Here is a 23,424-nt window from a genome sequence, read left to right as displayed (position 1 = left end):
AGGGAGTTTTATGTATTGCATGACATGGTTAGGCATGGTGTTGAGTAATAATTTTGCCAGTGTAGTTCTTCCAATGATGAATCAGAAGTCATTGTGCGTGGGTCTTTTGTGGAATTGGGAAACCCAAGTATTTCCCAAAGGAAGCTGATGCCTGGATGGCAAGGGTGTTTGAGGTGGTTTCCATTTGGTGTGGTTGGCAGTTGGCACTGAAGCATACTATGGATTTACTGAGGTTGATTTTCTGCCCTGAGGCCTGATTGAACTGTGAGAGTGTTGAGGATTGTGCTGCAATTTCCCTGATTAGCTATAGCAGACAGTGTTAGATCATCAGCAAAAAAGAGGTGAGATATCTTTGGCCCAGATCTACTAATGCTAATTGGTGTCCATTCCTTGAGTTGGACACTTTTTTCAATGGACCTGGATAACCTTTCCATGCAGAGGATGAAGAGGTAAAGTGACAAAGGGTCCCCCTATCTAATACCTCGTGTAGGTTTAAAGGAGTTTGTATGCTCTCCATTGACAAGGATAGAGATGGATGAAGAGCTGACACAAGACATAATAAGATTAATTGTAGCCTTGGGGAAGTTGAAGACATGGAGGGTTTCTTTTATGAAGAACCATTCAAGTCTGTCAAAGGCCTTTTCTAGGTCAATTTTGAGAATCATGCTAGGAGTTTTTCCTTTCATCTTCTTAAAATGGGTGATGTATTCTTGGACAATTATGAAATTATCAGAAGCACTCCTGTTGGAGAGGAAGCTAGCCTGAGAAGGGCCAATGATAACGGGCAAGAAAGGTTTGATCGTGTTCACTAGAATTTTAGTGACAGTTTTGTAAACAGTATTTCATAGGCCTATGGGCCTAAAGTTCTTGATCATTGAAGCCTGGGGACATTTGGGAATGAGGCATAGAAGTGTTTCATTCATCAAGGGGTGCATTGTAGATGGTAGAAGAAGTGGTGTAGGCCATCAGGCTTTGGATCTTTGAAAGGCTTGAAAGAGAATATGACATTCTTGATTTCACTATCTCTAAGAGGCATTGCCATAGAGCTTTTTTGGATTTCTGAGAGGGAAGGCCCCATTGGGCTCTAAGTGTTGTTGATTCTTTGTGAGTGAGTATGAGAAGTGGAATAGAGATTCAGAAAGAAAGTGGCTATTGAGTTTTTGATTCCTTGGGGCTCATAATGCCAATATCCTGATTCTTTCTTAAGGGAGAGGATTTTGTTCCTCCTTCTCCTATTAAGGGTTGAAGTGTGGAAGAATCTGGTGTTGACCTTACCATCAGCAAGCCAGTTAATTCTGGCTTTGAGTTTCCAGAAATCTTCCTTAGTTTTTAGGATAGAGTCAAGCTCCTTAATGAGATTGTTTTCCAGGTTCTGGAGAAAGGAGCTAGTTTGATAGCTAGAAGATTTCTGGATCCCAGTTATCCTGGAAAGGAGATGCTTCTTTTTATGGAAGATGTTGCCAAAGGTTATTTTATTCCAAATGATGACCTTCTTTTTGAATCTTATGGTGGAAGGGATCAGAGTGGAGTGAGAAGGGAAAGAGTCCCTGATGAGGGATTGGAACATGGGGTAGCTGCACCACATAGATTCGAGCCAGAAAGGCTTGGTGGTGGCCAGGGGGTGGTTATTATCCAGCTTAACTAGCAAGGGACAATGGTCAGACTGGGTCCTTGCTAGATGGGTGATGCTAGCCTATGGGTATTCATTTACCCAATGGTTATTGGCAAAACACCTATCAATCCTTTAAAGGATGAGGCATGAACTATTCTTGTAGCGCTTGTTGGACCAAGTGTATTTGCTACCTTTGTACCCTAGGTCCACAAGTTGGCAGCTATTGAGACAATTCCAAAATAGGTTGCTCCTATTTGTGTTAATGGGGTTGCCCCCAAATTTGTCCCTAGCTTTTAAGACTTCATTGAAGTCTCCCCCTACAAACCAACTACCATTATAATTTTGGAGATGTCAACTAGGTTATCCCAGAGGGCCTTTCTATCCTCTAGAAAATTACTAGCATAAATTTCTAAGAATAACCAAGGGGGGTTTGAGGGGAGTACCTTAACCATAGTATACCTTGTGATGACATTACTATCTCATCTACCTGGAGGGAGGCCTCCTTCCACATTATAACTATGCCTCCTGAATGACCCACTGTTGGGAACTATATTTGCATGTCATATTGGAGCTCTTCTGTTAGCTTCTTGTGGTCAGCTATTTTCGTTTCCAATAGTACTAGCAGTGGTGGCTTGTGCATTTTGACCATTTCTAAGCAGTGTCTCCTGAACTCGGCACTGTTTGCCCCTCTAACATTCCATATTATAAAGTTCATTTGAGGAAATGGGGTTTGGTTAGGATTGCTCGTCGTTGCCTTTTCCCTTCCCTGGGGTGGCATCTATTCTCTTGCCCTATTCTGTGATGGCATTGACCTTATCATTAGTGTTAGATTCAATAGGGGTTTCAATAGACCTTGGCTCTGATGTAAGGATAAGTTCAATCCAAATCTCGCAAGGTTCTTGGGACTGAGAAGGATGAGGGTCTCGTTGTAGTCCACACTGAATTCTACTGCTCTCACCGCCTCTAGCCACAAGGAGTCTATTCTTGGAGGGCTGTAAGGTGGGGTCATTTCCTTTACTGAGGGGGTCTCGTGACTCTTCAGGATGTCCAGTGCCTTTGATATCTCCTTCGAGATGTTCTCTAGTGGTAGGAGCTCTGCTTCTCCTGTGTTAAAGACGAAGGGCCTTGATGTGTCCATGGCGGGAGGACCTTGAACTAGGGGGTCACAAATGGATCCTCCATTGCCGGATCCGGAGAGAACGGTAGAGAGTTGAAGATCTGTTGTATCATATTGTGGACTGATGGTGGGTCCATGGGCTACTGCGAGGGGTTGATGGTCTAGAGCACCATCGATTGCCACAACTGAGCTCCAAACATCGCCAAGCCCTTGTTTAGGGCCTCTCTGTCACCCTGGCCAGGTGTGCTGGGTTTTGGATGATGAGGGATATGGGCTGGTTGCCCAGTTGAAATGAGTAGCTTAGTTCCTGGCCATGGAAAACTATCTCCAGCTAGGATGCCGGTGCATGTTCCGGTGGTGATGGTGGTACAGAGATTAGGAAGATAAGGGGGGGGGGTGGGAGGGGTTCCATTTTTTGTTTTTTTTTATCTGCCCTTTTTGGATTGTTGATAAATAAGGTATTTTAGGGCAATGAGTAGGTTTTGATGATGATGATGGAGATGAGTCGTCTCCCATCCTTGGCGCTTTGGTTTCTGCGTCCGTTACACTAGGTGTTGGGTTTTGGGAAAATTCGGTTGAGTTGATTGCTGGTGTCAAATCAACTGCCCATTTTGGATTTTTGGGGTTTGGATCTTTGGTTTCCATGGAGGGTATCTGTAGAGGGAGTGTTTGTAGGGGTGATGCCTTGTGGTAGGGATCATCATTGGAGCTTTCTAGGGAGTTAATGGCGTGGGGTTTAGGGTGGGTCTCCGTCTGATAGGGTGTCAGACTCTCAACTGGGCCCTTTGGGCTATTTGACTTTGTGGTTTTGGGTGGGCCTGCTTGATTTAGTTTTTTTTGGGTGGGGGGGGGGGTGTCTGTTTGGTTTTGTTTTTGGCAAAGGGTCCCGATTCCTCCCTTTCTTTTTGTTCTCTTTCTTCCTCTGGGCCCGCTTCCCTTTTCATGATGGTACTGGGCTTTTCCTTTGTGGGTTGACCTTATGTGCTCTGAATATTCGTGGGCCTGTTATTATTTTTTGTACCTTGGGCTGGGTTTGGATCCTGCATTGGGTTAGTTTTTGAAGCATATTTCAAGGTTTTGGTGTCAAGGAACTTACCGGAGATATCCTAACCTGTATTTCTTCCGATTGTATGGTTGTTTTGTTATTCCTGGTCGAAATTATAGCTGGTCATTGTTGGGTGGGTGGCCCTTGTTTGCGCCTTTTTGGGAAGGAAACAGTTTTCCATTCCCCTTCTTCATCATTACTCTCTTTAGAGTTGGAGTAGCTAGGGCTATCATTTGTAGGTGATGGAGTAGCCTGTTTTTGCCGTTGAGAACATCTTTTAATGGTGTGTCCTAGTCTTCCTCACCTTGTGCATATGATGTTTTCTCCTTCGTAGACAATTTGTTGTTTGTGGTCACCTATGGTGACAGAGGTCGCAACTGGTGTTTCCAAAGGAACTTGGACACAGATTCTGGCATACCTACCTCTGAGTGTGGCAGAAGTACAAGTGTCGATTTTTAATAACTTTCCTGCCTACTTTTTCAAGGATTTCTTTGTCATAGAATTCAGTGGGTGGTTGTAGGAGACGAACCTAGATTGCACTGAAGGACATAGTAGCTTCTTGTGGACGAATTTTGGCTCCCATCTTCTAACTGATAGGAAGTTTCCAGTAATGAACCATGTTCCCTTGTGAATTGCCTTAATCAGATTTTCTTCCTTGCCAAATTTAACTATGAAGAAATCTCATCCTAAGTCAATCAAATTAACTGTTCGGATTGGTTCTATAGTTTAATTAATTTGGTTCGGAGAAGGTGATGAGGCATACGCCTGCCAAATAGTTTGATGATGACTGAGTGGCGCCATGGCTCATAGAGTCTGTTTCTATCTTCCTGGGATAGTAAGATTGGGTCTATTTTCTCTTTTCCTTTTTGTTGAGTTTCTGTATTTCCTATCTCAGTTGTGAAGTAATCCGTTTGTGAAGTAGCTTGATTGTTAATGAGCATCTCCTTGTAAGAGTATGTATTTGGGGTGTCTTCTTCCATGTTATTTGGGTCCTATGGTTCTGGTGGTATGTTAGTTGATTTGGGTGGATTTTCCATTTGGTTTGGTCCTAGTGAGAGTTGAGAGTTTCTCTCTCTTCCTCTACTTTAAGGCATAATTTGAAATTTACTCATATAAAAATGTAATGTTCCATTCTTTTCTCTTCAGTTCTACTTCTTGTTAGGGGAATTGAGCCCAGAAATGAAAGAACGGAAGAAAGGAAAAAGAAAAGTTTTGTTCCAATCTTCAAGAATTGTTATTTCAGTCTTTATTGAATATTTTACCAAAAATTTTATGGCGCTTTATTAAAAAGGTATTCTTAATTTCCTATGTGTAATTCTCTTTGGGTTTTAAGTCGGTGCTCAATATTGTTATTGAGACAGATTAAACTCGAATTCTTACCGAAAAATCTTATATTGAGGGATAATTCTTCCAAATAAAAGTGATTTCATACTCAAAATTCGAATAGAAATTTTTTAAATAAGGACAAATGTGTAGTTACCAGTTCATCACAATCATTATTGGCGTATATGTAATTTACTGCAAGTACTTTTCGTTGATGCCTATGATAAATAAATAAGTAGTAGTAAAACAAGTAATAATAGCGACTTTATAAAATGCAGAAAACGATGAGCCAAGCGTGCACGTTAGTTCAAGTGGGGGCGAAGGCGAGTAAACGAGCGAGAATTTTCAAGGGTGGGGCCTAACCTACGCCGGAAAGAACCAGGAGGGTGCGCATAATAACGCCATCGAGAAAATGGATGTGCACACGTGCGCACTCATTACAAAAAGTTTCCCTTGGTAACTTAAATGAGCTACTTTATTACTTAATCTATAAATTAATAATTTGTTGTGGTCCTAATAAGACCAAATTACCCTCAATATTTATACTACTCCCCTAAGCATAATAAAGTTTTTGTTCATCACTCATGAGAGGTATTTTATTGCACATATTTTAAATCGGCAAAATACATAAGTTGGCACCCGAATAATTGACCAAATCCCTGTTACACATTTTTTGTGGACACAAATAATATTACACACTCAATCTTTTAAAAGTGTGTCTAATACACACCGCTTTTGACCAAGACTCAGTATGTGTAAAACACCACGATAGAAGCGCGTCTACTAATAAAAATACTGTCTAATTATTTATTTTATGCCATGTGTCTGCAATCTCCTCATCTTCCCCACCCTTCCTCTATCTCTCTCTTCCGCAAGCCAACACCTCCCCTACCAAATCCCTTCTTTTTCTTTTTCTTTCTGATTTTCTCTTAAATATACATATTTTGCATTAATCTCAAGCTTCCAATCTATTTTGAAGAGGAGGCTGAATTTTTTATTCTGAAAGTTGGTGGTGGCGATGGCAGCCATGAAAGTGACAAATAAAATTTTGGAAGAGAGCTATAAATGAAAATAGTCTGTTTATGTCTTTGTTGATGTAGATAAGCTTCAATAGATATGGTACCCAAGCAGTTGTAATTTTCGATCTACCTTTGCCATTGTTGCATTTATTTTAACAATGGCCTTGTTGTGGTGATGATGCGGTGGTGTGAGCCATGGCTTATTGGCTTTTGATGTTTTTATTTCTTTCTGGGATTAAATCACTTGGGCTCCTAATTTTTGGGTTGAATTGCGTGTTCTAATTTTTTTGGGTGGTCCGTGGAGGAGGAGATGGAGGTGGAAGAGATAGCGTTGGAGAAGATGAGGGTATATGTATAATTTTATATTTTTTGTTTTATTTATTTATGTTAATGACACGTGTTGCGACCTTATTGGTGCGTGACATTACCCATATTTAGGTAAAGTGGTCAAGAAAAAAGTGGGGTATATTAGACACACTTTTAAAAGGTTGAGTGTGTAATATTATTTGTGTCCACAGAAAGTGTGTAACAGGGATTTGGTCCATTGTTCGGGTGCTATTTTGCCTTTTAAATCCAAGATTAGCATATTTTAGTAGCACAATATTCACTAGATTTGCTTGTTTTATAATTTTCTTTTAATTCTTAAATTGTCACTATCAAAGATTTTATTTTCTTCTTATATTTTGTTGTTTGCTATTTTCTAGGTTGAAGTGAACTTTGCTATTCATATCATGTGAGTCTCATGAAAATTGAGATAAGTCATTATTAAGTTCATGTAAAAACTATGATGGGTTGCCTAATTCAAGAATAAGGTAGGTAGAACTTATTTTATCAAGAATTTTATTTATTTTGAAAAAATCAAATTTTGAATTGAATTATTAATTTTTTTCCTACATTAAAGTAAGGATGAAAGGGATATAAAGAATGACTTAATCTAGTGTTTATATCAAATCCTAATGACATGCTTAGTTACTTGTCAATTTAATTCATTACTCAATTATGATAAATTATAAATTTTGTGTAAATATTTTACGCGAATAGATTGTTTCTTTTGATCTATTCAAGACATAATTGATTTCAGTTTATAAAAATTAAACTATTCTATTTGTGATGCCAAATTTCAAATATTGAGATGTAGAATATATATATGTCAAGAGATTGATAAAAGTAACTGGCCGAAGCCAGTCCTTGTGTTGAATTCGTTAGTTACTTGCAAACTAAAAATCCAGAATACACTATAATAGTTGGTAATTTGTTCGGTTTAAAATGTCATTTGATAGTAATAAAATATTATTCTTGCTATATTATACTCCCCTCACAAAGATTAGGAATAATGTTTTTCTCAAATAAAATATCAATATATATTTTTCAATTCAACTCTTTTGTTAAACGAAACCAACCATATTCGACAACGTTAAGTAGTACTCCTAGTATTTAATAATGAAAACCAAAATCTTAAATCTTAAATAAAATTTAAATTAAAAAAAAAAAAAAGAAGTGAAAATACATTAAATGTGGCTAGCAAAATTCAGGTGAAACACCACCCAATTCATCCTGCCTCTATTAAATTGCAAAGAAGGCCATTATCGTCATTTCACAATCACTGTATTAACCTTTTAATTACCTTTTAATAATAATAATAACTCCCAATTATAGAAAAATCACGCTAAAGTCATTGCCGTGTTTGACCTCCAAAGCCACCATGGCCATGGCCTATACATACACATAATACATATGAAAATATTAAATATATAACAATATATATATATATGTGTACATTTTCCAGAATGAATATTGAAGAAATCAACTTCATCTTCTCCAAATTTGTTCGGTTACTTTGATTTTTTGTCTGAGAAAATAAATTTTTTTGGTATTTCGATTGGAAAAGTGAGGTCTGGCGATGTTGTAGAGCTGAGGAGTCGTCGGAGTTTAGGAATTGAGGTGATTTGTTGTGTAAAAGAGAGGAGAAGATGAGACGAGTGAACGGAGAGCAAAGAGGAGTGGATAGGACTCTGGAGACTATAAACGCTGCTGCTACTGCGATCGCTTCGGTTGAAAATCGTGTTCCTCAAGCTTACGTTCAGGTAAATTTCACTTCGATTTGAATTCGGTTACTGCAAATTTTATGTTTTGGAATTTATAGATCGTTTTGTGGTCCACTTTGATTTGAATCCAGTTACATTTTTTCTCTTTCGGAATTTAATAATCATTATGTGTTTTACTCTGATCTAAATCTGTCTACGATTTTTTTTTTTGATTTTAAGTATCATTTTGTGTTTCGCTTTGATTTGAATCCAGTCGCAGTTAATTATTATTTTTTGCTACTTATAAATGTCATTTGGTATTTCACTTTGATTTCAATCCGGTTACAGTTTTTTTTAGGAGTCTAAACATCATTGTGTGTTTGACGAAAAAATCATTGTTTTTTTTTTGTCTTTTGGAATTTATAGATCGTTTTGCGTTTCGCTTTGATTTGAATCTGGTTACAGTTTTGTTTCCTTTTTGGAATTTGTAGATCGTGATTAATATTTTTGATCTCAAAGTTAAATTAGTTGCAGCGTTTTGGTGGTGTCTAGCTTGTTAAAATTGAAGCTTTGCAAAGAAGATTCATAGATCAGGGGACTTTTGTATATTTTTTGTCCCTTGCATTAAAAACAGAGATGTGTCATATTTGGTGAAGAATTATGTGAGTTATTTAATCTTCTAATTGGAAATTTCTTGGTATATCATGGTGAAAAATTGTAATTGGTATTAATGCTGTCTCCGCTGTCTGAATTTGGGATACATCTGCAATTTACATTCTGTATAGCAAATATTTGGAACTTTTCAAGAATTGTGCAGATAATTGTCACAATGACAGGCCCCATGGCTTAGTTCAAGTGGCAAAGGTTGAAGGACTCGTGACTTAGGTCACACGTTTTGCGCCATGCGAACTAAGCCTGGTATTTAAGTGGAGAAGGATGGAGGGGCGAGCCCATTATTCCCAAGTTTCGAAGTCAGCAGTTGGTCGTAAGGGTTGGCCCCAAACGGATTTCTTGGTCATAAAAAAAAAACAAAATCGCAATGACAGAAATTACTCTCTGGAATGGCAGTTCACTAAAAGAAAAGTGTCATCATTGAGAAAGTTCGTGTTAGTATTCTTTGCCCCCTCATAACAAAAAGTATTCTTTACCCCCTGTTGGAAATTGGTGATGGTAAGACAGGTAATTACTAAGAAGTTTGGATAATATGCTTCAGTTCTTCACTCCTTGTGATATGCATGCTGTCAATGGAGTGTCACTTATACTTTTTGGACTAAGTGAGTGAGAGAGGAGGGACTCGGAGAGATATGGTTGCAAATGCTTGAATTATGTCTGAAGAGAGGAAAGAAAGAGAAGGAGATAAAGCAATGGCTGTTTTTAATCCCTTTCAATGAAGTGGAATAGGCGACTCGTCGTGACGAGAAACAAAAGTTCTACTAAATATAGTGATGTAATACATAGATCATTTTTTCTTTCTTTTTAATCAATCCAAAATTAAAAAAATCTATCACTTTATGAACTCTTTTTCTGGTGGCACCACATTCCTTCTCATCCATAAGTAGCATCTACAGCCATGTCAACTGTAGTAATCTTTTCTTAATCTTGTTCTAAAATGCTATCTATCAAAAAGTGTTATTAGGTATGTTCCTTCTTGCTTAAAGCGATGCAGAGATGCGATACACAGTTATGCAATTCAGAGGGTCGAGTTATTTATCGTTTTCAAGCAAGCAGAAATCTTGGAAGTTCCAGATTTAACAAATGCTGATATCATATTCTTCCACCGGTTGAATTTACACAACTGAGCTTACTAGTTAATATAATACACCTGCATTTCTATTTTTGAAGAAAATGAAAATATTTCTGTGTAAAATATAGATGCTTATGTGATTTCTGCTTTTGGTGCAGAAAGAGTGTTGTAGCAAAAATTCTTGGTACTGTTATTATAATAAAAATTACATTACCTATCAAAAAAGCCTGCGGTCAGTTTATAGAGTGCTCACTGGTTTTAGTCTCAGATCCCTACTCAAAGATGATAATGTGTCATACCTCAAATTGCTTCATTCACAGGTCTAAATATGTTCCAAAAGGCTAGAAGTGTACATGTTTGTGATATCAAAACTCTTCCCTGAATTCATTAGAGCAATTGTAGAATAGCTTCGCTAAATGAGGCTGAAATGATAGCCAGTTTCCCAGTTTCAGTCAAAGTCAAGGAGCGAGTTGATATACCTCCTAGGCCAAGTGAAGAGGCCACAGCATGTGAGGCACTTAAGTAAACGACCTCTGCTTGAAACAGATGTAGGTTGGCATGTAGTCATACTCCCCAGTCAGTTCTGGACAAATTGTACAAATACTAGTTACTTTGTTTTCTGGTGCCTCGTATTTTTTTTAATATTTTCTTTTGTTTATAATTTTCTCAATGCTCTTGTACGTTTACAATTGATCTTAGCATGTTAGAATGTGCATGATACTTTAGTAGAGTTCTTTTTCCCTCTTTCTCTTATAATATTTTTGGGAGGGGAAAGGGGAAAAGGGAAAAGAAGTGGAATGAGGCGGTGGGAATTTTTGAACCTTTCACCTTAAGGATGCAAGGTAGAAGTCCACCAGGGTAGTTTTCCTGCATCCCCTTCATTTTGATTAACACTCTTTTGACATTTGCAAATTCAAGTGTTTTTATTCCCGCTTTGCTGTCTGGTGTTCCTTGCTTAGAAACCTCATCTTGCCTTAGCCAGGACCAGGCCTGTTGACTTCCAGTGGACTGACTTAATAATTCTTAAAGGTTAATAATAATTTCTCTCAGCTCTTTGAATATTACTCTAGATTAGATCATCTGTTTTCCGATTTTCTTCGATTGTTCAATTCTATTGAAGGGCTAACATCTCCAAGGTTCTTTGTGTCTATTCTTTGCTTTTATTCCCTTGGCTATTTGATTCTAAGGAACGATTAATTTGCACTCATCCTTGTTTTAAGACAGCATCAAGAAAAAAGGTTGTTTATTTTCTCTACTTCACTGTCCTCTCTGCTCTCGGGTCTTTTCCTGAAGAAACTTACTTTGTGTGTTAACATCTTCATAATGCTTTGAAGTTACTTGTTTATTTTATTAGAAGATCTCATCATCTCTTGCACTTCAAATTGGTCCTACAGAAACGAAGATGGGGAGGCTGCTGGAGCATGTATTGGTGTTTTGGGTCTCAGAAACAGACAAAGCGAATCGGACATGCAGTTTTTGTTCCTGAAACAACAGCCCCTGGGGCAGATAGACCTGCTGCTGATAATTCAACTCAAGCTCCTTCTATAGTGCTTCCCTTCATTGCCCCTCCCTCATCTCCTGCTTCTTTCTTGCCATCAGAACCTCCTTCCGCAACCCACTCACCAGTTGGCTCGAAATGCCTTTCCTCTATGTCTACATATTCTCCCAGTGGACCTGCCTCGATTTTTGCTATTGGGCCATATGCTCATGAACCTCAACTGGTATCTCCACCTGTATTCTCTACATTCACCACTGAACCATCAACTGCTCCGTTTACCCCTCCACCTGAGTCAGTCCACTTGACTACACCCTCATCGCCTGAGGTACCATTTGCTAAGCTTCTTGACCCCAATCACCAAAATGTTGATGCTGGTAATAGATTTCCTTTTGCTCAGTATGAATTTCAATCATATCAACTTCAACCAGGGAGTCCAGTCAGCAATTTGATATCGCCTGGGTCAGCCATTTCTGTATCTGGAACCTCATCTCCGTTTCTTGACAGTGAGTCTAATCCTGGACGCCCTCAGTTCCTGAACCTGGAGAAGATAGCCCCTCACGAATGGGGATCACGGCAAGGATCTGGGACTTTGACCCCTGATGCAGTATACCCCAAGTATCATGACAGTTTCCTTCTCAATCATCAGAACTCTGGTGTTCCTCGTCTTTTGAAGCCGCTTAATGGGTGGAAAAATGATCTAACAGTGGTCGACCATAGAGTTTCTTTCGAGATAACTGCAGAAGACGTAGTGAGGTGTGTGGAAAAGAAGCCAACGATGTTAATGAAAACTGGATCGATGTCTCTCCAGGATGTAGAGCGTAACACTAAACAAGAGGCAAACCTGGCTGAGATGTCAAATGGACAGGAGTGCGACGGGAATGAGCCTTCCAGTGAAACACGTGAGGGATCTTCTGCTGATGGAGAAGATGGACAGAGGCACCAGAAGCAAAGATCGATCACTCTTGGATCCTCAAAGGAATTTAACTTTGACAATGTGGATGGAGGATATCCTGATAAAGCTACTATTGGCTCTGATTGGTGGGCCAACGAGAAGGTTCTCGGGAAGCAGGGTGGGTCAAGCAATAACTGGATCTTCCCTATGATGCAGCCCGGCGTCAGCTAACTGGTTATATCGCTTTGGTAAGTCCACACCATACTAATAAGCTGCTGCTCAGCTGCCCGAAATTTCATATACAACCAGCAGCAAATACCGCAACTCTTGGTATCAAAATGTACAAGGATGAGGTGTTGAAGTGCAGCAGGACTGATATAGGAACCGATGCGAAGGCTGTTTTTTGGGCACTTCCTGAACTTAGGGATGCATTGTAGGAATTACCATTTGATAAACTAGTTTTGCTCCCCTCAGTGAGAGTTTTACATTTAACTAGTTAGAATCTACATTTTAGCTTTTTTCATCTTTTATGTATAAAACATAAATAATTGCTAGAACAGTGTAGCAGATGATGATGATGATAATCTTCATGTAGTTTTCATTGGAATACAATCTTTCTTCACCAAGTTGTCATGAATTAGCAAATGTCCATTTGCTTATAAGATTAAGACTTAAAAATCTGATCCAAGCCATACTTTATGGAATAGTAGACTAGCTAATTTCAAACCAAAATTCAACTAACTATTAATAATCCAACCTTAAATTTGACAACCAGCTTGCCAATCCAAGTCTTGTGGGTTAATCTGGCAAAATGGTTCAAAGAAAACAGTTAACCACCCATATTATCCATTAAAAAATGGGTTGTATAACGAACTATTTAAAAATGGGTCAATTATAGATAAGAACCATATTATCCATTTAGAAAATGGATAACCAATGGATAACCACTGGGTCTAACTTTTACATTTGTAAAACCTCAAATTGGAGGTTCCTCAAGTTAGGGAGACTAAGAATTATCCCAAAAGTGATCATATGCAAAAGTCATGAATAATATGGTTATCCATATTATCCGCCAGTTAACCCGTTTCTTATCCGTATTAAATATGGGTCGGATCGGATAATTTACCCGTTTTTTCATTACCCGTTTTCAACCCGAACCATATCCGACCCGACCCCCGTTTGCCACTCCTAGTCAAGCACAAGCTAAGACTCTTGTTAATCTTTTTTGTGTTCTTTCAATCCATCATGAATCCTCCCCCCCCCCCCCCGTGTAATGGTAGTGTTTGCGCAATCTTGTGTTAGTTTGATTATTCTACCGGGTATTTGCTATTTTGTACAAACACATATGTTGGGTAGCTCTGTCCACCAACGTTTAAGCATATGCGAAGAAGTCACTTAGCTTTTATTTTCTTCGTTAGCATTTAATTTTGGTCTAGCGTATTGATAACAATTCTGGTTATCCATTTCATGGATTGTTAAACCACATTCTTGGTGCAATTCACGATTTGTAACACTTCCATATATATGTCACAAATTTGATGTTTTATGGTTTTCTGACCCTAGTTAAATTTTTTCTATTCTCAATAAATTTTGTGGGAAAAAGAAACTTCTGAAATTACAAGGAAGATAGGTGATTAGGAATATGTAGCTGCCAAACTACAGCTAAGAAATGAGAGCATTAAAAATTTAAAATTTGGAGGCTGACAAGAGGAGGAGCTACGCATATGAAAAAGTGGGTACTACCAAAATTGTTTGGTCCCCAAGCTATGCAAATATGAGTTGTACCTTTTAATTGTGAGTAACTAACATGTGTTGGCAGAAATTTTAATATTTATTATTAGAAGTTAATTACATTTAGTATTATCATGATAATTACAACAACAACAACATACTCAGTATTATCCCACACTGTAAGGTCTGGGGAGGGTAGTGTGTGCACAAACCTTACCCTACCTTGCGAGGATAGAGATATTGTTTCCAATATACCCTGTGCAAATTTTAAGCTAAAATAAAAATTAAGATTGGATCAAAGCTGATTTAAAAAAATATAATATAATTTAAGGGTCTTAATTTATCTACTGAAGAATCATGATGACTATTGTGCATTAAAATTTGGGGGCTGACTAGAGGAGCTACGCACATGAGTGGGCGCCGCCAATATTGTTTCTTTTTTGTAAAAAAACAAAAACCTTTTCTTTTTAATAGAAATTAAACTCAATAGGAATTATTGCATGAAGCAAATATAATCTCAAATATTGTCACCCTGGTTACTTTAGCCTATTTGGCCAAACTTTTGAGAATTTATTTTTTAAAGAAACATTTATTATAGATATTTGTGGTGTTTGACCAAGCTTTTACGGGAAAAAATATTTTTGGATAATAACATGAGCTATTTTAAAAAAAACAATAACTTTTCTTCATCAACACTTTGTGAACTCTTAACCCATCATAAATTATGATGCACCGGTGGAGATCGCCGTCGACGAAACATTGCACTGAAACAAAAGATAGCGGCATTGGAGCAAGAGAAATCCCAACTTCTTCACGAGAACGATGTGATCAAACAGAGAATCGAGAAACTGAAGAGCTCAATCGAGGAATCACAGAACAAAAATTGGAATTGCTGAAGAAAAAAGAAGAAAGCAGTACTTTTGGGCTAGCCACTGGAGTTATTTTGAACTATAAAATGTGTATTGTAATTTTGGGCTATCGGATGTTATAGGTTTGGCGCGAATGGCAATAAATGTTATTTGCTCAACTTTTTTTTAAACTTTCATTTGATGAACTTAATTATAAAAGACTAGGGCAAAAATTACGTTTAGCTCGCAACCGAAACTATTTATATTTGATAGCCACAAAAGTATATAAAATTTATATCTTGTTTTTTATATAACACACACACACACACATATATCGGTTCTTATTTTTAGAGCGACTATACAATATAATTTTCCTAAAGAACTAGCCTTTAGTATTATTCGAATTCTTGATTGAACAGTAAAAACTAAAAGATCATTAATTTTTACATATATATATATATGTAAAAATATATATTTCGGCTATTATTTTAAGAATGACTATACAATATAATTTTTTCAAAATTAGCCTTAGCTATTATTCAAATTCTTGATTGAACAGTAAAAAGTAAATGATCATTAACTATAGTCATATAATCCTCTTTCCTTTACTTTTCATAACCATTCCCAAACCAAAAAATAAAAAATCCTAAAAAAACAAAAAATAAAAACAAAAATGTGGTCTAAGTTGGACTACTACATTAACCCTCGTGCAGTAAAAGTCAACTACTTGAAATTCTAGAAACAAAAATACAAAAAGCCATTATTGACCAGCTTCTGTCTTTTTGACTTTCTAGTTTCTAGAGCCCCCTTTTTAGCTAATTCACATTTTTTAATAACTTAATTTTCCCTTATTTTTCTCCATTCTTCATTCATCATCCAACCACGAAACTTCTAAAAATAATAGTAATAGTCTAAAAATAATAGTCTTTTTTTGTTAGTCTGTTGAATTCCAAGATCCCAACTTTAACTTTCTAGAAAATCAAGTCCCTATATATACTCTTGAAGCAACATTCTTGGATTACCTAAACTACCAAATTTTCAATAAAAATTGAGTCTTTATATTTCCTTTGATTGAATTCCAAAAATCCCAACTTTATTTTCTTGAAAAAATTATTTGGTTCTGATTCTTTCTGAATTCTCAAAAAGATGCCACCTTTTGCTGGATCTAATCCTCTTTCTTATAATTTTTCAAGAAACTCCATTGATTCAGCTTCAAATATTATCACCATTGATGTTGGAGGTCAGCTTTTTCAAACAACCAAACAGACCTTAAAGCAATCAGGTTCAAAATCCCTTCTTTCTGAAATTACCAATTTTAATGATGGTGTCCTTCCTTTTATTGATAGAGACCCTGAAATTTTCTCTATTTTACTTTCCCTTTTAAGAACTGGAAATTTACCCTCAAAAGCTAAAACCTTTGATATTCAAGATTTGATTTTTGAATCTCAGTTCTATGGTGTAGAACATCTTTTATTAAATTCTCAATCAAACCCATCTCAGTTTGAGCCTTTTGATCTTGAAAAATCTGTTATTTTGCCTTTAAGTGGTAGAGATTCACCTACAGCTATTTCCACAACTCAACTTGGTTCAGTTCAAGTTGCTCATGGTTGTAAAATCACTTCATTTGATTGGTCACTTAAGAGAAAATCTACTATTTTGACTCAATTTGCTGGAATTGATTCTATGTTATCTTTGTCCCCTAGTATTGTTGCAGCTGGTGCTACTGATTTTTCAGGATTACAAATTATTGATGTAAGTAAAGGGTTTGTTAAGGAGACATTAAATTGGGAAAATGTGACTAAATCTGGTTCAACAGTACAAGCAATAGGATCCTCAAAAGATTTCTTGTTTACTAGTTTTGAATCAAGTAGGAGAAATTCTAACTGCATTATGATATATGATCTTAACGATAGTTTTAGGCCTGTTGCTGAGATTGGACATTATGAAATCTTTGGTGCTGAATTGGATTCAGCAATTCCAGCTACTAAATTAAGTTGGATTTCTAGTCATAACTTGTTGATGGCCGCTGGATCGCATAGTGGACCTTCTGGTGTAAGGGGGAATATTAGATTTTGGGATATAAGGTCAGGGAATGTAGTGTGGGAGATAAAGGAAAATGTTGATTGTTTCTCTGATTGTACAGTTTCGGATGATCTTTCCGCCATTTTGAAAGTTGGCGTGCATTCGGGTGAAGTTTTCATTTCTGATTTGAGGAATATTGGTGGTGAGAATTCTTGGACTTGTCTTGGTGATCAGAGAAAGGTAACAAATGGTAAAAAAGAAGGTTTTGGATGTAAGATTGAGAGTCATGGAAATCAAGTATTTTGTAGTAAAGGAGGAAATCTTGAATTATGGTCAGAGGTTTTGATTGGTAATTCTATAAAAGATAGAGTTTTTAGGAAAAATTCAATGGGAAGAGCAAAAGATATTTGTGGTAATAAGATAACACACTTCAGTTTTGGAGGGAACAAAATGTTTGTTACAAGAAAAGATCAGCAATTTGTTGAAGTTTGGCAGAGTTCAGTAAGGGGATTCTAAGTTTTGCAAGCTTTGGTTTTCCTTGCCCCGGCCTCTCACTTCGTTTCGTTCTTCTTCTATACTGTCGCTTGAATGAAGATGCCCAATCAGCGCGCGGCAACTTTTAAGAGTGGTCTCAGTTGGTGGAAGAGTAGATTAGCTGGAATTTTTTTACTTAGTAACTACCTTGTTTTCAATTTCTTATTCTTATTTATTTATTTATTTATTTATCTGTAAATACTTTCTTTAGTTCATTGCAAAAAATTGTATGTATATGAAGGGTGGAATATCAAAACATAATATGCTTGGCAATATCTTCCATCTAGAGCTTGTTTTTCTCTTCCTTGTGTATAATTCCACTGTCACAATTTCCAGCCTTCCCATTTTTGAGTTTTTGTGACTTCTTATTTCAATTTCACGGAAATAGCCTCTTTACCCTTCTGGGTAAGGTTAGTCTGCGTATATATTACCATATAGTCCTATTAGTGGGGTCTGGGGAGGGTAAATAGTACACAGACCTAACCCTACTGTGAATGTAAAGAGGTTGTTTCCAGTAGACTCTCGGCACGAGGATCCTCCCCAAACCCCACTTATAGGAATTTACTGGGTTTATTGTTATCGTTGTTGTTGCTTATTTCAATTTCAGTCTGTCATTAGTTGTTTGGGTCTGAATTTGCTGTGAGATTCAGGGCTCCTTATTCTAACCAGAAAATCTTGCTGGCTGTTGGGACATATATAGCACATGTTATATGTGTTTTGTACTATACAAGTGGATTTGTTTCTTAGTTTTCACTTGATTCTGTCATTATGGGTCTGCTTAGAATAGATCTCAATAATAGCCAAATCACCCCAAATACAGTTCCATTGGATTTTCTCCTTTTTATAGTCTTTTTTGGTTTCTCACCTGGTATTCGGTATCTGCATAATGTGTGATCATATCTTATTTATTCAAGAGTCAAATAAAAAATATGCCATATATTAATAACAAATTTTAATAGTAAAGCTGAAGCATCAGCTGGTGATGCTTGCACCAGGTAAGTTGCATACATCACACTCGACGGCCCTTTCCCGAATCCTGCATAATAGGTTGCATACATCACACTCCCTTGGGCTGGCGGCCCTTTCTCTGCATAAATATGGGATGCTTCGTGCACCGAACTGCCATTTTCTAATCATAATGTATTTAAACCATTGCATGATAAATTGGATATTAAGCATACCAAATTATACCCAATATATGATAAGGGTAGTACTAAATTGGACTGTCTTATGTGCTGCTGCTTTTCATCCATAGAATATTAGCAAAGAGAAGGAATACTATTGGTGTTAGTTGATAATCTGAGTTCATGCAAACTGTTTGAGTATTAACATCTGATAAGTAAGAAAAGATTTGTGCTGAGGATCCATCGAAAATAACTTCTCTACTCTCAGGGCAGGGTACACACTACCCTCCCCAGACCCTACTTATAAAATTATACTAGATTGTTGTTGTTACAGTACAAGTAAGAAAAAATACTGCTCTTTTGTCAGTAGGAAAACCATCCTTTTTTTGTCTTTTCCCTTATGAATGCTCCAAATCAATAGTAAACTTCAGTTACTAAATAGTCTCGTTTTCAATTGTCACCTAGTTGAGACACCTCGTTAGAGAAAGTGCAAAATGAGTCAACAACAACATCAACAAGAATATACTCACTATAATCTTACAAGTGGAGTCTGGGGAGGGTAGTGTGTATGCAACTTTACCCTATCTTGTGCGAGCATAAAAACTGTTTCCGATAGACTCTCGACTCAAGCAAACATGTATAATCAATCACAACAGAATAGAGAGAGAAACGCCGTAGCCAAAAAAATCCAAGAAACAAACAGTAATACCAATAAGATAATAGAATAACCAGAACAAAAATATTCAGATAGTAATAGAAATCTAAGGAATAGAAAAATACGCGGATAACTGAGTCAATGATATTATATTATATCGAAAAGGATAGAAGTGAGGAAGCTTTATTTGGATCTTAGTTCTGTTTTATGTTAATTGTGATCTTGTTTTACATCCACAAGTTGGCATCAGCTTTACCAAATCTCTGTCTTATGCATCCTATACAATCTGTTCAATTACCAGACTTATTGTCATGTTGTTTTACAGCCACAAATTGGCATCAGCTTTACCAAAGTTTTGGCCTTTGGCATCTAGACATCAGTCAAATCAGCAAGCTTAGGATAATATGAATCCATTAAATTAGACGGGACGTGGTAGAAATACAAATCTGAACCCGTAAAGTTCAAATTCTGGATTCGCCTCTGTCCACTGCCTTACTAATTAGGACTAAAGTCGGTGAGGAAATATTCCCTACCAAGAGGTTTTCATTCTAAGGGCTCGAAACCGTGTGTGTAGTTGCTGAACTGTAAAATATCTGTCTACACATAACATGTAAAAGATGTCTCACTAGTTTTTATATTCTTTTCTCCTACACAATAAACACTAATTCACTCAAGGAAAGCCTTGGCGTAACTGATAAAGTTGCTGCCATGTGACCAGAAGGTTACGGGTTCGAGCTGTGGAAATAGCCTCTTGCAGAAATGCGGGGTAAGGCTGCGTACAATAGACCCTTGTGGTCCAGTTCTTCCCGGGACCCGCGCATAGCGGGAGCTTAGTGCACCGGGCTGCCTTTTTTTTTTTTTTTAATAAACTCTAATTCACTACAGCAACTACCGACTATTTTCTTTAGTCCTCCACTTTTTTTCAGCCCTGCTTTCATCTCCTGAAATTGAAATCCTGCATACAGAAGGTGCAAATCCCTCCTTCCTGATGTTGAATAGGTCAACATTTTCTAACCAATACTCCGTTGTTCCCTCATCATTGGCGAAGACGCTGAGTCCCTCCAGGTGAAACCTCACTGTCCATCTGCTCGAGCATTTGATCTTGATCAATCTCGCCAGGATATTCAATATCAGCAGTGGCCGTCCTTCGATGTAAAAGGTTGAGAAAGTGGAGTGTCTGTGCTGATGACACTCCTTTGCTCTTTCCCTTCCAAGCAATCCATTTCCTGCATGTATTGGATAATGTGTATTTTGCAAAAGATGAACACCAACTACCACTATTTCCCTGCTCAGACTAGTGCAGTAGTGCTATGTATGCAATATGAAGTTGAATCTTGAATCTATATATATGTAATACATGTGAGTTTTTTGATAACTGAAATATTCTCTGGGTATTAGGCCAGGTCCGAAACACAGGGGAGAGTTGGCCTACTCCTCTACCCTGCTTCCACTCAAATACAAGACTTTGTTCTTAATCCGCACATCCTGGCGCTGCCTCCTTACCACTTGAATCCATCGATATACAGGGGCGGAACTAAAATGCGATATACGGGTTTGGCCGAACCCAATAAATTTGGTCCAAACTCTGGATTTACCTTAAGAAATTCATTTAATATGTATAAAAGTAACTTTGAACCCAATAACCTAAATATACAAAAATCTCGACTTCATAAGCTTCCAATCCTAGCTCCGCCGCTGTCGATATATACGCCAAAGAAGATGGTTTACACAATGTTATACATACTATGATTCCTCATATTCAAATTCAAAAGGTTAATGGTGACTGTCTAAGTGGTTAAAACAGAAATTGGAAATACTAGGACATGAATGGATTCAATGACTTTTACCTAGCGGTTTACGTTTTGCGGTTTGAGCCAACATGTATTTTTACAACAACTATGCCTCAGTTCTAAACAAGTTGGTATCGGCTATATGAATCCTCACTAACCATGTTTTTTCACAAGATCATAGGTGCAAATAGGAGGGTCCTCGCCGTTCCTGACAACATCTGATTTGTTGTGAATGTTTCTAAAACGTCAAAATATCTTCCAACAATAACTTTGTGTTGTTCACTGTTTTCTAGGTGCAAAAAGAAGTGAAGTGCATAATTCATACATTAAAAAAACATCAAACATATATGAATTTAACTACGTGATGTATGAGTGTTATCATCTCAGCTTGAACGGAAGGGAGAGGAGACTGAGGCGAGAAGATTTCAAAATTCAAGTAACTACGTGATGTATGAGTGTTAAACGTAGATAAAAGTACAAAAGCTACTCTAACCAGAAACTAGGAAACCGATTCCAATATTATCTTTAATACTAAAAAGCATTTAATTTTGAGTACTATAAATCCTCTTTAGCCATGAATTAAATAAACTATTTAACACCAAACTCAAAATAATTTGTGTTTCTTACTCCAGTTATGAATTAGTCTTCCTGCTTTGAATTTCTGCAGATAAAAGAATTTCTTATATGGAGAAGAATAATTTCTGCTGAAGTAATGGACTAAGGTAAAGAGAGCATCAAACTTCCATTATTTGGTTAAACCTTTAAACTAACAAGTTAAGTATTTAGACGACTAACTGAACGAGTTAGGTTTTGTTATTAATAACAAAACTAGTATTAGTACCCGCGCGATGCGCGGATAATCAAAAAGAATGATCTATACCATAAAGTTTAATATGTTAGTATTAATACCATCTTTACAACCAAACATTAAAAATATTTTAAGACTCCAGTAAAACTTTCATTCCATCTCCTAGTAAATGTTCTATAAAAAATAATGATACTATACAATTTGTTTGATATGAATGTTCCACGAAAAATAATGATGCTATACAATTTGCTTGATATGAAAAATGTGCTTAAGGGAATATTTTTGTAGCAACTGCTCAGGATATATTGCAGTACATTTTTCAAAAGTTGTCCTTTGTATTGAGACAATGATGAAGGAACATGAATTATGTCAAACATTAGGTTATTCAGAATCAAAATGTATGCGTCAATGCATATGCAAAAATTGATTTCATGCTAAGGCTCTCTCTTTAATTTATTATTGTCTGGCATTTGTGGTAATTGAAACTTTTTACTCTTTCTACTATTCCACAGGCTTTGTCTATTAGCCTAACACTGTCTAAAACCAAAGTTAAGACAGAAAAGGGACAGGTCAATTGCGGAGAGCTGATAAATTCAGCTATTCAAACCATAGATGAAGCCGGTGGAAGGGTTGATTATGGTGAGGTGAGAACTTAAACAATAATAATATATGTCATATGGATATAAACAATAGAATACCAACCGGGAACTCAATCTGTTCCCAATATCAAAAATTGATAGAACCCCTGTAATTTTCAGTTTTAATTTATGCTTGCTGGTCTTAATTTTCAGATTGTTTGGTCCAACCACAAAGTTTTTCATAACGTACAATCCCATTTCATGTATTTTTATTTTGAAAATACGCATAACAGCTCTTCCAATAGTTGCATGAATTCGATCTCCCTAAAATAAAAAATGTGGAAAGAAATTTAAGTTAGTAAGACACATAAGTTGATGAAAATACATCACAACTCGAAAAAAATAACAACATGTAAAAGAGTATGCACCTTTTCATCTTGAATAATTAATTCAATTGAATTAGAATTTTCTGGTTTCTCGCGGTCTGGAATGTGCCATAATCTAACAACACGAACCTTCAAATGCCAACTCATTTTGGACATTGATATTTCACTGATATAGTTATAGTTTGGAGTCATACTTTGCAGAAGTTTGTGTGGAAGCTAAACCCTAAGCAATGTAGAGAAGCCAACCCTAAAGAAAAGTTGCTTAAATAAAGATTTCTAAGGAAAGACTATCACAGTAAATCAATTTTTATGTATATGAAATCCTAATCCTTAAAAAAGGCATGTGTAAATCAATTTGTATGTGTGAGTTCTGAAGAAATGATACGAATCTTTCATTTTTTAGTTTTTGGAATTTTTTTAATTTTCAACTTTTTTTTGTGGTTAATTAAAATTTGTTAACCACCAAACCTTAATTTTTCTTGTCTTCTCCTTTGTCCTCTTGTCCGCTTTTTTAATACTATTTTCTTTAATATAATATAAATGTAAGATACAAAATGTTTATTTAATTATTTCATTCTTAAAAAAGAATACCTAGCATAACTGAATTATACACAAAATTTAATTAAAGATACCTATAATAATGTATATTATTCGCAAATAAGGTCAGATACAAA

At 36.7% G+C, this 23,424-nt stretch overlaps 2 protein-coding genes across 2 annotated transcripts; both read left to right on the top strand.

Annotated features, from left to right (window-relative positions):
* The first annotated feature begins 7,861 nt into the window (after positions 1 to 7,861).
* On the top strand, positions 7,862 to 12,900 carry LOC104234224 (uncharacterized protein At1g76660). Its single transcript, XM_009787764.2, has 2 exons — positions 7,862 to 8,200; positions 11,279 to 12,900. Exons 1-2 carry the CDS (start codon positions 8,087 to 8,089, stop codon positions 12,503 to 12,505), a joined length of 1,341 nt encoding a protein of 446 aa, XP_009786066.1. The 5' UTR covers positions 7,862 to 8,086; the 3' UTR covers positions 12,506 to 12,900.
* Positions 12,901 to 15,789: 2,889 nt separating this feature from the next.
* LOC104234225 (BTB/POZ domain-containing protein At5g41330) lies at positions 15,790 to 17,682 on the top strand. Its single transcript, XM_009787767.2, has one exon. It carries the CDS (start codon positions 16,000 to 16,002, stop codon positions 17,389 to 17,391), a length of 1,392 nt encoding a protein of 463 aa, XP_009786069.1. The 5' UTR covers positions 15,790 to 15,999; the 3' UTR covers positions 17,392 to 17,682.
* The last annotated feature ends 5,742 nt before the right edge of the window (positions 17,683 to 23,424 follow it).

The sequence above is a fragment of the Nicotiana sylvestris genome, chromosome 8 (genome assembly GCF_000393655.2).
Source record: "Nicotiana sylvestris chromosome 8, ASM39365v2, whole genome shotgun sequence".
Lineage (NCBI taxonomy): Eukaryota > Viridiplantae > Streptophyta > Magnoliopsida > Solanales > Solanaceae > Nicotiana > Nicotiana sylvestris.
The sequence above is the reverse complement of the archived record's forward strand: the minus strand, read 5'-3'. Positions and strand labels throughout refer to the sequence as shown.

What these genes read in the sequence shown, in the direction of transcription:
- LOC104234224 (XM_009787764.2), top strand. Translation starts at nt 8,087, where the DNA reads ATGAGACGAGTGAACGGAGAGCAAAGAGGAGTGGATAGGACTCTGGAG. An exon ending in TTCCTCAAGCTTACGTTCAG is followed by an intron (nt 8,201 to 11,278) that starts GTAAATTTCACT and finishes TTGGTCCTACAG; the next exon opens with AAACGAAGATGGGGAGGCTG.
- LOC104234225 (XM_009787767.2), top strand. Translation starts at nt 16,000, where the DNA reads ATGCCACCTTTTGCTGGATCTAATCCTCTTTCTTATAATTTTTCAAGA.